Source organism: Rosa chinensis, chromosome 5, assembly GCF_002994745.2.
Source record: "Rosa chinensis cultivar Old Blush chromosome 5, RchiOBHm-V2, whole genome shotgun sequence".
NCBI lineage: Eukaryota > Viridiplantae > Streptophyta > Magnoliopsida > Rosales > Rosaceae > Rosa > Rosa chinensis.
In genome coordinates, this window is record NC_037092.1 from 29,828,367 (window position 1) to 29,845,576 (window position 17,210).

At 40.1% G+C, this 17,210-nt stretch overlaps 1 protein-coding gene across 2 annotated transcripts; it reads right to left on the reverse strand.

Annotated features, from left to right (window-relative positions):
- Positions 1 to 316: 316 nt before the first annotated feature.
- Positions 317 to 4,900, reverse strand: LOC112164528 (B3 domain-containing transcription repressor VAL2). Of its 2 annotated transcripts, none has more exons than XM_040506125.1 (4): positions 4,634 to 4,900; positions 1,744 to 1,867; positions 1,427 to 1,565; positions 317 to 704 (listed from the first exon to the last, which is right to left on the reverse strand). In XM_040506125.1, exons 2-4 carry the CDS (start codon positions 1,855 to 1,857, stop codon positions 517 to 519), a joined length of 441 nt encoding a protein of 146 aa, XP_040362059.1. In that variant the 5' UTR covers positions 1,858 to 1,867; positions 4,634 to 4,900; the 3' UTR covers positions 317 to 516. The 2 variants fall into 2 exon arrangements, with proteins under 2 accessions (XP_040362059.1, XP_024156516.1); XM_024300748.2 differs by having other exon boundaries at positions 340 to 704; positions 1,744 to 1,825.
- Positions 4,901 to 17,210: the final 12,310 nt, after the last annotated feature.

A 17,210-nucleotide genomic window follows, 5' to 3' on the forward strand; every position in this document is an offset into this window, starting at 1 on the left:
ATATTCGGAGTTCGTATGAATTTATTATGAATTTTTGAAATCTGAACATTTTCTATAAATAGCAAGCAAAAAAAAAATTCTATTTTGTTTCAAAGGACGAAAATTTTTCATTTTTTCATTTCCCCCCCCCCCCTCTGGTTCTCTCTCTCGCAGCTGCACCAGACCTGGCGGGTTTCATTCGACCCGACCTGGATTTTTCTCCGTCCTCCGCCCCCCCCCCCCCCCCCCCAAGGTCGCCTCACCTCGTCCTGCCTCTCTGTGGCGTCAAACCGCCCAAAAGCTGCCCCCAGGCCGAGATCGTAGCAACCCAGGCGGAGCAAATCGTCCGGCCGCGTCTGTCTCTTTGCAGCCTTCCTGATGTCACCCACGTTCTCCTATCCTACAACGCTGGCAGCTCCATGACTTGGGCAAGAAAAAAGTCATAGCCTTGCCCTTTTCCTTGACCTGGGTCATCAAAAGCCATCTTTTGGCTGGTCAAAACACAACCAGTGGAGGAGTGTTTTTGACAATGGCTGGTCAACACATCATCATTCCCTCACTTTGCCCGGGCAAAAGAGCACCGGTGCACTTGCTCTTAGATACATCCGTATTGGATTCTTCTCCAATCTGAGGTGCTGGAGCTTGTAAAGATTCAGGAAAAAGGGACTCGACAACTTTCTTAGTAAGATCAGATGAAACTGTTGGGTCCATCTTGTACTTGGCAACTGCAATAGCAGCGACCTGGCTTTGGTCAGTGGTCAGTCCCTCATTCAGTCATAGAAAATAATTACCAGTACAACAGCACAGAAAAACCATCCTATGTTTGGTTAAGGAAAAAAATATGGAAGATAAACTATTATGTAGAATTTTTTCATTACTTATTTAATTGTTTTGATTCCAAGTAATAAGAGAGAATAAAAAATTCAGGCTTGAAGAAGCCAACGGATAAGTTCGGTAAAATCTTCAGAACAAAACAAGCAGCTTGTAACCAATGTTTCTTCATTTCATTTATTGTCTAATTCCTGAGAGATTTCTACTCAAGCGTATGACCCAAGCACATAAACACTGACTGCTGTATTTATATGCAAATGAGGAATCTTCCCAAAAAAATCTGATGATCTAGAAAGACATGTGTTTATATTTTGAGCCACCCAGGGACTGGACGGCCAGAGGGAGCTCAAATTTACCGTGTTAGATATACATAATTGTATACATTCTCTCTGAAATGAGACTTCCAAATCAAAAGTAGCTCAGTTATTTTATATAGCCACACATCAGCATTAGCTATGGGCAGATATGAATGTTGGGCCCTCAAGCATCCAAGCAAACTATTTTCCAACAAAGGAATACCCACAAAAGCATAGACTAGACACTACAGCAGGCATCCACATATACTAAATCTCAAAAGGTATATACACTATATAAACAATTCACCATCATCACTGCCCTATTTCTTTCAGCATTCTGGTCATTCGACCTGAAGCAATAGATTGATCAACTTCTAGTAAGCATTTTGTGCAACCTACACCTCCAAAATCCAGTGGTGCATACTTGTGGCGTGACATAATGCACCCACAATGGAGTGGCTGCATAAGGAAACCAATTATTAGTTTCTTTCAAAAAAATATTGATGACAGAATGAAAGACACAGAGTTTTATGTCCTTATCTGAATCAACCAAATAGAATTTGTATTGATTCACAAACAGATGTCCTAAACAAAATGAAAAAGATAAAATTATACTAAAAACAAAAAGAAGACTTACCTTCGCACAAACAGCACAGTCTCTCCAGCCTTCCGCTTCCATGTGAAAAGTTTCACAAAATATACCATTCACATAAGCAAAACTAAATTTGCAAAGGATATAGTCAGTTACCATTTACCAAAACCTATGAGGAATAAATGGATAATTTATCACATTTGCACTTTCAAACTTCACCATATTGAAAATTAAAACCACACTACAGTAATTAAAAAAGTTTACACTCGAGACCTAGCATTTATGTCCCAAGAAGATCACAGGGGAAAATTGCTATGCATTAGATACTTTCTTAAGTATGGCCTCACATAATAAGGAATGGCGTTGGGAACTTCTTTACCAATGATCAACCTATGTCCCTTCTAAGGTAAGATATTTCTTTGATTACGGTTTCATGCAAGCAATTAATTAGCACCAATTTGAGCTAAGGATTTCTGTTATAATTAACTTCCTTGTGCGGATTCAAGACATGCAGTAGGTCCCAATTATTGCTAAGATTGCAAGGGCTAAGTATAAGAGAATAAAAACCCAAGGATAAACCAAATTTGAACTTTAATCGTCAGTTACTTTTTTTCAATGCTCAGAGCTGTTTAACACAATGACATTGTGGCCGATATAAGAGTCCCACTATGAAAGCTCGGCACTTAAATAAAATCAACCATAAGACTGAAAACCCTATGTCACAGCATACAAGTGCTCGGGAGCATATCACAATTTTCTTAACAGAACATGCTGAGAATTGGAAAATAAAAAGAACGGTTAAATCAAATTATTCAAACCAAGTTAAGCATGCTGTATTTATTTAAACTTCTCTATGGCAACATTTAATACAAATAATAAGTTTCCTACTTCAATCATACGCCTCCCTTTTTTCCTATGTACATATAACAAAGTAAACTGCTTAAAGTTCACTGGACCTGTCAACTACTAAATGTCATGAAGTTGGTTCCATGCAAGTAACTCATATGCTATTGCAATTTGGTTGAGGAAGTGATTTGAATTAACTTGCTCTTATATTGCAGGACCCTACAAAGATACTTATCACTCCCGAGGCACGTAGATTTAGTCAATACACTTCAGGGTCTTCTTTACCCAGAAAGAGTGTGGGAAATATCCTGGCAAATACATCTTTTATCAACAACTAACATTCCCAAGAATGGTTCATGAAGTACGAGGACAAAAACAAAGTGCTATGACCAGAGATTCGTCTCAAAAATCCAAAATATACCCTGCGCCTGGAAGGAAGACTGAGAATGTGTCTTCAGATTTAATTCATTCTTGTGAGACCAAGAACCTTGTCCCAATTGCTTTTATGATTAATTTTTTTGGGTTACAGAATAATCTAAAAGATGGTGGAAGACCAAAGAGGTATCTCAACAATGTTTCTGTTCCACGGAACACAAGTTATGTATTTCAACCCATTAAATCCTTATGAAGAGCGAGCAGTTGCTGCACTTAATTGTGCCTTCCAGATAGTTACCTAAGTTCTTTACCATTCTCTTAAATCTCTTTCGTATATCATGCAGATTCCAAGTTATACATAAAAGGGGAGGTGTGGTCCTCAAATCAATTATTTACAGAGGCATTGTTGTTGAAGTCTTCAACGGAGAAGACCTTTATACTTAGAGAGATCTACCATCAAATTATTTAGACCTTTCCCAATGAAACATCTTACAGAAGTACAGAACTTCTAGAGAGGGCATTTACTTTCAAGACAACTCAAACCATGTGGGTTGGTTTCTCCTTTGGATTGATTTGTGGTGATGATCACAAGACAAAACACAGTTGATTTTAGATAGTAGGTCATGATTTATGTAATCATGATCTTATTATACCAGTAATCTTGTACTTTGAAAAGGTAAAACTGTCTTGAAATCACCTTACTTGGCTTTACTAGTGTAGATCAGAAAAGAAAAAATTTACATAATACCACTAGGTGGCTCTGTGTTGTTAGTCATTACTAGCGAGTCATGCATCTCACCTTAAATTTGTTTAACACGAACTCAAGGAATGTTGGAGGACTAAGATATACTGTAATTTACGGGATTTATCAAAGCAACAAATTAAGAAAAGCACACATTATTTTGAATGTTTTGCAGAAAGTCATTCCATAATCTTCTACCTAACTCAAATATTCACATATAAGATTGTTTAGGTTGCACAGAGAGGAACCAACTCTTTGTTGAATCACTGGATTGCTTTCGGGGAAAGAATCCTCTGCTCCATTCAAAATAAGAAAAAGAACTTCTAAGGCAGCCTCCATGCCATGGAGCTTTGGATAGAAAAGGAAGCCTCCTTGCATGTAGACCGTCTAGTATTTAGCCTTAAGGCTGTGAGCCTCGAAGCTAATAGCAGTTGTACATTGAGTAGGATTTATAATGAAACGTATAAACTTATCTCAAGACAAATAGACTTAATCAAAGGCCCTTCTTAACCATTACATGATAGTGTAAGCAACTATCCATATTTTAATTTGATCTCTTCATTTTTATACTAAATGGGTGAAGTCGTAACTAGAAATCTTCATACTTTGACTCAATCTCTACATTTTTATACACCAATCTCAACTAGAATCTTAACGGATTGCATTCTGTTTTCAGTCCCTCCATTAAAACCAATAGCATAAACTAACACAAACATAAAATTAAAACCGTACCACACAACCGTACCAAATTAAAACCAAAAGACAAATCAACTGCAGCATCATATCATAATCAACCCAAACCACACAAAGAACCACAATATCAATTCAATCAGAAAAACAAAACAAAACATTTACATACAGCAACACAATCCTTTAAAGCAAAAACGAAAATAAAAAAACCCAATTCAATTCAATCAAAACAGACCAATATCATCACAAAATTAAAAACGTAAAAAAGAAAACTGGGCTGACCCGCATTTCTTGCAGAGCTGGGCCAAAGACCCATCCTTGAGCTCCCAGCCATTAACGAACTGATCACTCTCGGCCTTGCAGGAAAAGCACGAAGCTTTGGCGGCCATTGAAGCCAAGAAGCAAAGACAGTGACGGAGGCAGAGAGTATAAATGCGTGTGGGTCAAAGCCATTTCGAACTTTCCTAATTTGCGATGGCTCACAAATTGGGAATTAGGGTTTTGGGGGGTTGGTGAATCGAATTGGATTTTGAACTGGGGATGAAAGTGGGGGATGAATCTGATGGGCGAGATTGAAAAAGTAGGAGAATTTTGATGGTGTCCAAAGTGGGTCAGGTTCGTCGTTTTCAGAACAACCTGCCTTTTATACTCGCAACTTTCCCTCTTCTTTTCTTTTTCGTCAAATTCAGATAGGGGTCGCCACATTTGAACCCATAAGTTTTTGAATATTATATAATTTCAAAATTTAATCATATAAAAGATACAAAAACCCAAAATCACAAATCAAAACAAAAATTTACCAATTACGTGAAAGGGTTCTTTGATCCGAAATGAAAAATAACAAAGGAAAATAATGTGTTACTTATTATTGATTATGCAATATGCAATGTTCGGATCTAGCTTGAATGTGTATAAAACAAGATCGATTATATTAAGTCTCAAAAGCTTCACCGAGTCATTGATGAGAGGCTGATTAAATATCAATTGATAGTTTAAGAGGTAAAGAAATTAAATTTAAACGAGAAACAAGTATTTAAGGTCTGAAGATTTGTCGATCCAATTTTTCAGAGCAACTAGAAATGGTTAAGATGAGACCAATTACGATAAGACTTGAGATTGCCCCAGTGGGATGCCAACCAAAATTTAAATTGAAACTTATATCTGGAAAACAATTTGGTACAAAAAAGAGCATACCTGTCAGGCGAGAGGTTTACTTCAATTTATGGCAGAAATATGGGCAAAACTTTTCAGAATCCCTACAATATAAGAACAATTAATTAAGATAAGATTTGAGATTGGCCAAAGTGGGATGCCGTTCAAAAATTTATTTCAGACCTTTTTTTTTTTAAAAGTGATTTCATTGAATCAATTAACAAGAACTACTCTCGTTTCAAAAGACACCCCTTATAATGTCGGGAGCTTGTACAAACTATAATTGGCTATCACTACATCTCAGTGCATGAGAAGCTTACAAGTGCAACCGTGTTTGCTTCTCGCTGTACATGAGTAACCTGAAAACCAGGATTCCCTTGAAGCATGCTTGTAATGACGTCAATCAATAGGCGCATGGTCGATAAGTCTTGGTCTTCCTGCTGGAAGACTTGAACCAAAAGAGCACAGTCGCTCTCAAACGTAATCTCTGTGTATTGTAAAGTCATCGCTAGCCTTAAGCCTTACTTTAGTGCAAGCAGCTCGGCGTGAAAAGGGGAGGTAAGTAGTGCATGAGGGCGAGATGTACCAGCCAAAATCTCACCCTCACTGTTCCGCAATACACACCCAACTCCTCCACGTCTAGTTGAAGCTATATACGCTCCATCACAGTTCATCTTAAACTGTCCTGCCCTAGGTTTAACCCACTTAACTCCTTGTCTGCAACGTACTACTGGACTAGCATTGCTCCTCTTGAAATCTTCATACCAGCCAAGAGTAATCAGGAAAGTTTCTGAAGCATCCTTACTCTTTTGTTCCCATACTTGGCTATTACGATTTTTCCAAATTCCCCAAAGTAGCATAAGTGTCTTATTCACTTCTTACTTATTTAATCTAGGAAGTGTATCCAATAAGCCTTCATGCGTAGATGCAGTACCATTCACTGACCATTGTAAGCCGGCCTTTGACCAAATATCACTTGCATAAGGACAATTAATAAAACAAGTGTAAACTATCCTCCAAATCATGGCTACACAAAACACATCCTGTATCACCATCATAGCCTTTCCAGCTTAAATTCCATCTTGTAGGAAGAATATTTGCTGCAATTCGCCATGCATTCAAGGCCACCTTACTCGGTACTTTTGCACTCCATATAGTCTTCCAGACCACCTTTAAAGGGTCAGTAGGTGGTTGAGGGGATAAGATTAGCCCCAAAGCAGCCAAATCTCTTGCTACATAATATGCACTGTTTGTAGTGAAGACACCCTTCTTGTTGAAATGCCATATCTGCCGATCTATAGCTGCATTTCTACTCAATGGAATGCTCAAAATGAAGTCAATATCTGCTTGAGTAAAGTACCTGGTCAATAACTGCACGTCCCAGCTCCAAGTAACATTGTCAATAAGCTCTTGCACATATTTAGGAGCATCGTGAGGAGGAGGAGAAGAAGGGTATCTAGGATATTTATCCAGAATCCAGTTATGGTTCCTGTTGAGAATATATACATCCCACATGGGAAAAATGGGACCTTGCCTATGGGTTTATAAGGGTTTGGGCCACTCCATCCATTGCCAATTGGTTTTGGATGTGAACCCCAAATTACTTTATCATAGTATCAGAGCGAGGTTATCCACGTGTGCATGCCAAACGGTCACACGGGCTCCACGTCACCCAAAAAGTTGTCCACGTGTATGGCTTGAAAATTCGCCACACGTGCGGGGGCGTGTTGAGAATATATACATCCCACATGAGAAAAATGGGACCTTGCCTATGGGTTTATAAGGGTTTGGGCCACTCCATCCATTGCCAATTGGTTTTGGATGTGAACCTCAGATTACTTTATCAGTTCCAAATCTCAATAGTTGACCCATCACCAACCTGCCGTCTCAACCCTTGTAGCAGCACTTGTTGAGCTTCCAAGATACTATGCATGAAAAATGAAGGTGCAGCTCCCAACTCAGCTGTGTCATACTCTCCAGCATAAATAGCTTTGTACAATTTAGCTACTAAGGAATCAGGATTCTGTAATAGCCTCCAGCTCTGCTTTGCCAACATAGCCAAATTAAACCAATGTAAAGTTTTAAATCCTATTCCTCCATCTTGTTTGGGGACATACAACCGATCCTAAGAACGCCAATGAATCTTTTTTTTTTTCTTCAGAATCACCCCACAATAAACCAGCACATAATTGATGTAGATCATCACAAAGACCCACAGGGAGTTTATAGCAGTTCATCACATACATGGGGACCGATTGTCCTACCTAAGTAATAAGACCTCCAGCTCACTACCTTTTTTGCAAGCTTTTCTTTTAAGTAAGAGAAAGCAGCAGGTTTATTCTTCCCCACATGGGTCGGCAACCCCAAGTATCTATCATGCTTTTCTACTCGTTGTACCCCAAGTATAGCAGCCAGAGATTGTTGTCGTTCAAGCTCCATATGTTTACTAAACGCAACAATGCTCTTTTGCAAATTAACACGCTGACCAAATGCAATTTCATAAGTATGGAGAATATTCCTGAATTGTTGGCATTCCTCTTCATCTGCATGTCTAAACAAGAAGCCGTCGTTGACAAATAAGAGGTGATGTATGGTGGGCGCTGTTGGAGTTATTCCGATGCCTTTTAACCATTGCTGGTTCACAAAGTGCTCAATAAGAGATTATAAACCCTCCGCACAAAGAATGAACAAATAGGGTGAGAGTGGATCACCTTGTCTGATGCCCCTAGTTGGCCTTACATACCCTCTTACTTCTCCGTTTACCAGGAATGAATAGCTAACAGTTTGAGTACCAGCCATCACCACTTCCACCCATTCTTCAGCAAACCCCAATTTCAAAAGCATACTCTTTAAGAAGCGCCACTCAAGCCGATCATAGGCTTTACTAATATCCAACTTTAATGAAAAGTGTTCCTCACTACGCCTTCTACTAGTGTGCATAAAGTGTGCTACTTCTGTCGCCACGTACTAGGGTATTATCAGATATCAATCGACCCGGTACAAATGCACTCTACAAGAGAGAAATCACAACTCCTAAAATATTCTTTAGCCTGTTAGCTAACACCTTTGAGCAAATTCGATACAAGACATTACAAAGTCCAAGTGATCTCAGCTCAGCCATTTCTTGAGCAGTTTGATAATAAAAAAGAGCAGTTTGATAATAAAAAAGAGCATATCGGAGAGGCGAGAGCTTTGCTTCAATTTATGGGAGAAATTGAAGAGCAAAACATTTCCATGCTCCTCAATCCTCAATAGCTTCAACGAGGAAGGTTTGGGTGACTCAACTTTGGTCTTTCGACTTGGCAGTATTTATATCGGCCAACGCAATACATTATCTTTATTACATTTATATTGAAATATCTTTTACATCTAAAGGCAGATGGATATTAATAGGTTAGAGCCGTATTCCATAATAATCTAAAAAGTTCGAAAAATCGCTAGGCACTAGTCAGGCGGTGGGCTGGGGAGGAGCGCCCAGGCGGTTTTGTATTTTCAAATTTTTATTTATTTTTATATCATATATATATAGCCTAATATGAATACTTATTATAACTTATAAATAATAAGATATTCTATAAAATTATATTTTATTCCAAATTCTCGTGCCCACAAACATGAGCATTCTCCATTCTCCGACAACTTGATTGAATATTTATATAATTAGTATAGGAAACAGGGAAGCCTTCCACGCCACCTAACATGTTCAAAGTTCAAACATCTAATTGATTATATGCAGCCACTTGCCCATCTATCCTCTCTCTCTCGATAAACAGCAGCCACCCCTCTCTCTCTCTCTCTCTCTCTCTCTCTCGACAAACAGCCATGTTCATTATGATCTTTTCTTCCTCTCTTGCGCAAAACCAATAGCCACCACTCTCCAATCTCTCATATTTCTCTTCATTGTTCAATCACCTCGTGAATAAAATTCACAAAAACAAGGTTTCAATTGTCAGCTTTCAAGATCTTGATTTAAGGGGAAGTTGGGGGTGGCTTGGGGGGAAGCTACCGTGGCTCGAGGAGAGCAGAGGGAGTCTGAGGCCGAGATAAAGCAGTGGAGCAGAGACGCGGTGGCTTGGTGGAGAGAGCGAATAGGAGTTGTGGGGATCGAATGGTTTAGGCATTTAGTAGATTAGGTCTGGACTCGCCCAATTTGGCTTTTACTTGGCATGGATCTGATCTGACTATATAGCTAGCCGAATCTAGCTAGCCCTTTACATGTTTCTACTTGTCTGGTCGATTTGGGGTTTCGGTGTAGTGAAAAAAGAAAGAAAAAAAAATTGAAACCCACCCAGCCGCCCAGACGGACGTCCAGGCCACCTAGGCGGCCGCCTAAATCCATTCCGCCTAAAAGCTCCATTTAGCTAATACTCGCCTCGGTCTCCCGCCGCCCAGTGCCTAGGAGGCCTGGGCAGCCATTTTTTAGAACACTACTCTTTCAACTTGGTAGTATTTATATCGGCCAACGCGATACATTATCTTTATTACATTTATATTGAAATATCTTTTACATGTAAAGGCAGATGGATATTAATAGGTTAGAGCTGTATTCCATAATAATCTAAAAGTGAGATGATGTGTGTTAACATAAAAAATAATGAAAATACCAAATAGGTCAAATTTCAAAACATTTGCCCATTTAGACTAGTCGTTATTGTCAAATAGTAAATTATAATATGACAATCAGTATAAAATGGGGTTTTGATTACTGATAGTGAGGTTCTCTCTCCGCGAGAAAACCCTAAAGGCCGGCGTTCCGATCTGAGAAATCATCCTTGTCCGGTGGCGCTCGGATGCATGGGCTGGCCTCTGACCTCGGTGTCGTCATGGGGTCTGCTGTCGGATGGGTATTGATGGCTATTGCTCTTGGTCCATCAGATGGGGTTTGCTCGGGGCTTGTCAGTGGTTCTGGCTAAGATGGTGAGAGGCGGTGATCGTGCTAACAAGTCTGGCGAGCGAACCCTGATGACGGCTCCACCGGTCTTACTCGATGGCGGTGTGAGGTGAGAGGGCCTAGATTAGGGTTGGTCTTCTCTGTGGTGGCGTGGGTTAGGGCGGCATGGCCCTTGCGGTTTGGGTCGCAGGCGGTGAGTGCTAGTGGCGGCGTAGGTCATGGTGGCGCGAATTGAGGCAGGCGCAGGTCGTGGAGGACGGAACGGCTTGTTGTTACATACGACGGGGACGTGGGCGTAGAAGGACTGGACCGGACCAGGCTGATGGGCCTTGGGTTGACCTTTGCTTTGGTGGGCTTTGAGTTTCTGGGTTGGGGTTCTACCCTTGTCCAATAGCTTCTAATTTGGGCTAGGGTTTAGGCTTTTGGCCCAAACCTATGTTTTTAGATTTTTGTCTAATTACAATAAGTTTCTTGTATTAGGAACCTGATGAGTGTAGTTTGGCTTGTCTATTCGCTATGTTTTTTCATAGCTTTTAAGTGAGTGATAAGTTCAAATATAGTTGGTCTATCCTATGTACCACTGTGGCTCCTCGACGAATCCTTGTTCTGGCCATTGTCATGTGTCAGCAGATGGGTATGTAATGGCCTTCTTGGCATGCACTATTATCAATGGAATTACCATTATTTCAAAAATATATATATATATATATATATATGACAATCAGTATTACACACATATAAAGAATTGTAAAATGTTTTATTTTACCACCTAGAGGCCCTAGTAAACTAGAAATCCTAAGTAAGAATGTCTTGGACATTCGTGTTCCTCAAATAACGAAATAACCTAACACTACCAGAGATTAAACCGAACTAGGTCCAATTCAAAATTCAATTTATTCATAAACTCACAGGACCTTCCTACGCAAAAAGGGCGTCCCCGGGATGCCAACAAACATTAAGTCTCTGCTTCATCCTCTTCAAGAACCGGAGCACGCTTCAATGTACGCTTCTTAATTTCTTGGTTTCTTCAAACCCGCTGAGACCAGCTTCACCTTTCAAGACTTGACATCTTCGGCCTTAGGTTTATTCTTGCTACCTACCGACCCCTCCCTTCCCCCCCCCCCCCCCCCTCCCCAAACTTTGCTCTTCTTTGTTGGTGACACCACCAAAGGTCCTTCAAGTTGAGGCAGCTCTAAATTGGGTTCAAAATCCAAATGAATTGGTACATAAAAAGAACTCACCAATTGTTTGGATCACTTGCTGCAAGTGACAAAGGCCAGAGACACCGGCCTTTGTCCCAAAAAATATTGGAGACATCTGGACTAAGTTTAACAGCCATTGTCTGAGGGTTTGAGCCCAAAGATTCGACTTGAACTTCAAGTACTTATGCTAATAGTCCCATAATGGTGGAGAGAAGGGGAGTAGGTGCATAAGTGAATAGACTGGGAGTTCAAGCTTGATTTGCTGGCTCTCTCAGGCGCTTTCTTTGAACCAACTAACACTGCCGGTAAATCCTGCATTGCTGAAACATCCAGTGGCTGTGGGTTGATACGTGAAGGACTCGTAGTGCTGTTGTATCTACCATTCTTAATTTCAATCTTTTAAAAAAATTATATCTATAAATAGAATAGAAAATTATTTTCATTAAACCCATGACACAATTCACCTTTGCAACTTCAATTTTCACCCCTACATTTTTAATATAAAATTAGATATGTTAACACTTAATATTGACTTTACTACGTTTAGTAAACCCCTCTGTTATAAAGACTTTGTTCAGACAATAATTATCTGTTATAGAGACTTTGTTTAGACAATAATTATCTAGAATAATAAGTATTATCAAATCATATTTCAAGAACTGTTAGTGACTCAATATACTAGTATTCACTTTAAAGTATTATAAGTCATTATGTCGTAATGTTGGCTTAACATTTTAATTTTAAATATGGTAGATAAATGATGAAATAAACATCTCTTAAAGTTTCATTTCAAAATTTCATGTTTTTCTCTAAATTTCCACCATTTTTCTCAAATATTTACCAATATCAATATTTCCTCCAAAAAGGGGCTTTGCTTCCCTTTACAATATGAAGAAAGAAATAAGGATCGAAGTTTAGACCACTCACAGTAGTTCTACCTATAGAAAAGATCATGAAAGAGGTGATCAGAATGGTACTCGAATTCATTTATGATCCTGCCAGAACGGTAGAATCTCTTCTCAAGTTGCAATAGAGCTATACCAACCTCCTTATCCATATGAAGTGGATCAATTAGAGTTCCCAAGACCAGAGCATAGGGTCTTTCCCTATATCCATTGAAATTTTCATTTTTCGGACTGTCGATATTTCCTCGATATTCGATATTTTGGTCATTGAGCATAATTGTGAATGCCCTTTCCTTTTCCTGTGATGCCCCGGAGATTTGTATTTTATTTTTTGAGGATTTTCCGGAATTTAAATTGTGGGTATCAGACGGTTTCATGGCTCGTGGATGGAGCGGAAATGTTTCGGGCGAATAATTATTCAGGAAGTGTCGTTTTAGGGGGGGGCAAGGGTTGTCTTTTTATTCGTTGGGATTCTCCGAAAACTTCCTTCATGAAAGTTGTAGAGCGCGTCGATACGAGTTCGTGGACATGTGGAACGCAAGAATCGGAGTTTGTATGAGGAAGTAATGGCCATTGGAAGAAGTTTCCATTTTGGTATAAATAGAAGTTTCCCAAGTGGGAAATTTACTATTTTTCATTTGGTTTCCATTTTCGGAAATTGATATCTCTCTCTCTTCTCTCTCGGCTGCACCTTCAGAAACGAAAATATCCGACTGACCCGACCCAGACCCGGCCGACCCAACCCGGCTTTTCCGGTGAACTGCGACGGTCTCCGGCGACGAAACTTTCCAGATAGGATCGTCTCCTCCGTCTGGTCGTCCCTCTGGTGTCCTCTAGTGCCGATTCTCCTCCACGGCGGCGCTACAAGGCGGCGCAGTTGAGTGTTTTCGGATCCGATCGGTTCTCCGATCTCCGACTTCGGCGGGGCTTCAAGTTGAGCTTGGGGAGCTCAGAGCAGCCTCCTTGATCGATCCTTGGTGGTTGTTTGGATCGATTCACGTAAAACTTGGTTCAACTCAGATTGGATTACTGTTCACGGCTTGTGAGGTAGTTTTCGACCCTTTATGCTTGTTTTCTGACTTCGACCTAGTTATGAAAGTTCACAAGCATGCTTAGATGAAGAACTTTGCTGTTGGGAGTTTTGTGAAATATTGAATTTTGGCCGGCGACGGTGTGCCACTGCCTGTGTAGGCGTTCCGGCGGTGTTCCAGCAATGTAGGGAACTGTTTTTGGTATTATATATGTTCTACTCATTGATACGAGCGTTTCGATATATAATATGCAAATTTTGGAGTTCGAATGGATTTGTTATGATTTTTACGGTTTCATACAAGTTGATTTATTGATCCGTGAGGATTTGAGCATCCAATCGACTTGTGATTTTGACATATTGATCGTATAAGTATTTCGGGAACATTGGGTGGTCTCGGATGTGGTTTCGCCTCATTTGGCGTCACCTTGGGAATTTTTGTTTGATTTAGGGTTTCGAACGTTATTCCTTGTGATTCGTTGACTGAATCAGAGCTTTAATTCCTTAGGTACATGACGAGGTATTCTTTGGATAGCTATTTTGGGTGGTTTGGCTGCTTTGTTCTGTATTGAAGACGCAGCGGGAGTTTCGAGGTGAGTAATCTCACGATGTTCATTCACGAATGGGTTTATCATATTGTCTTAGAGTTATGGGATTAACTGTGACTATAGTGGTACTAGTGGCATTCCTGAGTGGATGATCATGTATATATATATTTGCGTGATATATATATATGTATTGGTGGAATCTGTGTGATGAGTTGGATGATTGTTATCTGGGTGATGACTGATGAAATTGTGTATTGAGTTGTGATTGTAGGATATCATCATCATGTGTTGAGATACCATGGGTCTAATATGACCATCTTAACTAAGATTTAAGATATGGTAGTTTGTGTAGGAATATCTGTGTGATGAATTGAAGATATCAATACGATGAATCTTTGTGATGATTGTCATGAAAAGCTTGTGTAGAAATATCTGTGTGATGAATATGTGCGATGATCGCTATCTATGTGATGACCGGCGATATCTGTGTGATGAATATGTGTGAGGATCGCTATCTGTGTGATGATTGGTGATATCTGTGTGATGAATCTGTGTGATGATCTCTATCTGTGTGATGACCGGCGATATCTGTGTGATGATTAATTGGATGATCGCTGACAGGACCCACCCCGAATTTCACCCTGAAACCCGAGGTGGCCCTGTGGGGCCCACCTTAGGGATAACTCTACCAAAAATTCGGCAGAGTCACCTCTAAAATGGACTACCCAAAAACCTGTAAAACACACTAAACACTTCAAGCAAACCAACCTTATGCTCCTGGAGCCACCCTGCTCCCAATTACCAACAACTCCACTTTCACAAAACACAAAACACAAAACTCAAAAATACAAATCCCAAGGTTATGCAGAGCAATACTACTATACACAGGGATATAACAGAGGAGTAAAGGATCAAGTGATCCTACACTGCGGAAGTAGTGACAACTATGCCTCAAATGTCATGTACGCCCGACCTCCACTAATTCGCCTGCAAACTGGGCATTAGAAACCGAAAGGCCCAGGGGAAAGTAGACGAAAAACGTTAGCGTGAGTGGACAAAAATAAACAATTTAAAGGAAAAAGGATTTCATACTTTCCCACATTTATTCTCTTTAATAACCGATGCATGCAACAATTAGAAAAATACATTTAGCTTTAAATCCAAGAATTCCAAAACGATAAATCGACTAGCCTCGCTAGTCACCACATTCGAAAACTATATCGTAAAACCGAAATCTCATTTCTCAAGAAAATAAGACCAGCCCCGCTGGATACAGTGAAAATCGGACTAGCCCCGCTAGTCAAGCAACAATAAAATATGGGGAAGAAATTTCACCATACAAAAGAAGGGAGCCTTATTGGCTCGGGTCGGAGTGTCCCACACTCTAGAGCATCCCATGCTCTCCTCTACTCACCTACGAACACATAGTAAGTAGGGAGGAGTACTAATAGGCTAGCCAGTAATATAATATATATATAACGACCCTGGGTATGGTGGTTAAAAACCGATAAATCAATAAAGCTTCCCCATGTCCCACGTATAAAGACAACACGGGTACGATTCCCAACCGTACCCGGAAATACTCAAAGAGTCGTATAAATTAACAGCGTGTCCCACACGCTAAAGAAATAAGTAGATTGTCAATGAGGCATTCCCAATGCCAAAAATCGAATAAATAAACAAGAATTTATTCCATCGAAATCCCATTTCGAAAATCTTTCAGAAATCTCAAATCGACGATTATAAAGATAATATAAACAGTATAAATCTCGAAAATCACATCGAAAATCAATTCGTCGAAAATCAACATCATTTATAATTTCGAATCCGAGCATAACAACTTAATAACCGAAACTCACAACCGGTATAAATCATAATTACTCGTGAGAATCATTACTTAAAAGCAAATCCATGAGATAATTCGCAATCAACTTTATATGCTCGGAAAATATGTTAATAAAATAGAACATGCTTTAATAAATAAATGCATGCATCACTTATTTAAAACAAACGTCCACTCACAGTACTATTGGGCAACCACGCAAACGAGTTCCTTCATCTAGCCGTAGCTCGCGACATTGCCCTGTACACAATTATATTTTCATAAACGGTAATCCGATAAAATAATTACGAACTTAAACGAAATCCGAAAATCCCTATCTCCAATACTTCTCAAATTCAACCCAAATCTCTTCCACAATTCCAATTCCTCAATTTACATATTCCATAATGAAAACGAGGGAAATCCGACCGTCGGATTTCCCATAATTCCACCACAAAACTCCAAACTTCAACAATTCACAAACAATTCCAAACTCCTCCAAAATTCACCAAACTTCACATATATGCTCTATGATAATTATAGAATTTAACTAGCCAGAATTTGAAATTAAAAAGCTACCCTAGCCGCCGCTACCGCCGCCCACAGTGGCGGCGCCGCCGCCACCATCTCCGATGGCCACCAAAATTTGACAGTAGCACCTTCTCAACACACTGATTCAACTTCATAACTACAACAATTCCAAATAACAACTAGAAACAGTCGAAATCAATCCAAGAACACAAACCCAGAAAATTTCAAGAACCCTAATTCGATCCGGCCTCTACACTTCAAATCGCGTTACAAGACCATAGGGGAAATGATCAATGGTAAAAACCAAACCTTCGACGAAGAAATGGGGACCGGAGGTGGCCGAAATCGCCGGGAATCGGCAAAAGTCCCAAACTGCAGCCGGAGTGGTTTAGGCTTCGATCCGTGGTTTTCCGGCCAAATCGTGGAAAACCAAGGCTGCTGGGGTGCTCAGAGGGAGGAGGCGCTCCTCTGGTGACCGGTGGCACGCCCTGTGGTGGCCGGAATCGCCGGAAATCGGAGGGGGGGAGGAGGAGGCCGAACCGGAGAAGAGAGAGCTCGGGGGGGAGAGGGGAGAGAAAGAGCTGGGGTGGTTTCCGGAAATGGAAACCTACCCGGGTAACTTTCCATTTTTATCAAAAGTTACCATGAACAGTAACTTTACAATTTTTGGTCATAACTCTCACATACGAAGTCCGATTTTTACGTACCACATATGCACGCGCTCGGTTAAACGTCTTCTACAACTTCCATGAAGAACATTTTCTCAAATTTTGACCCG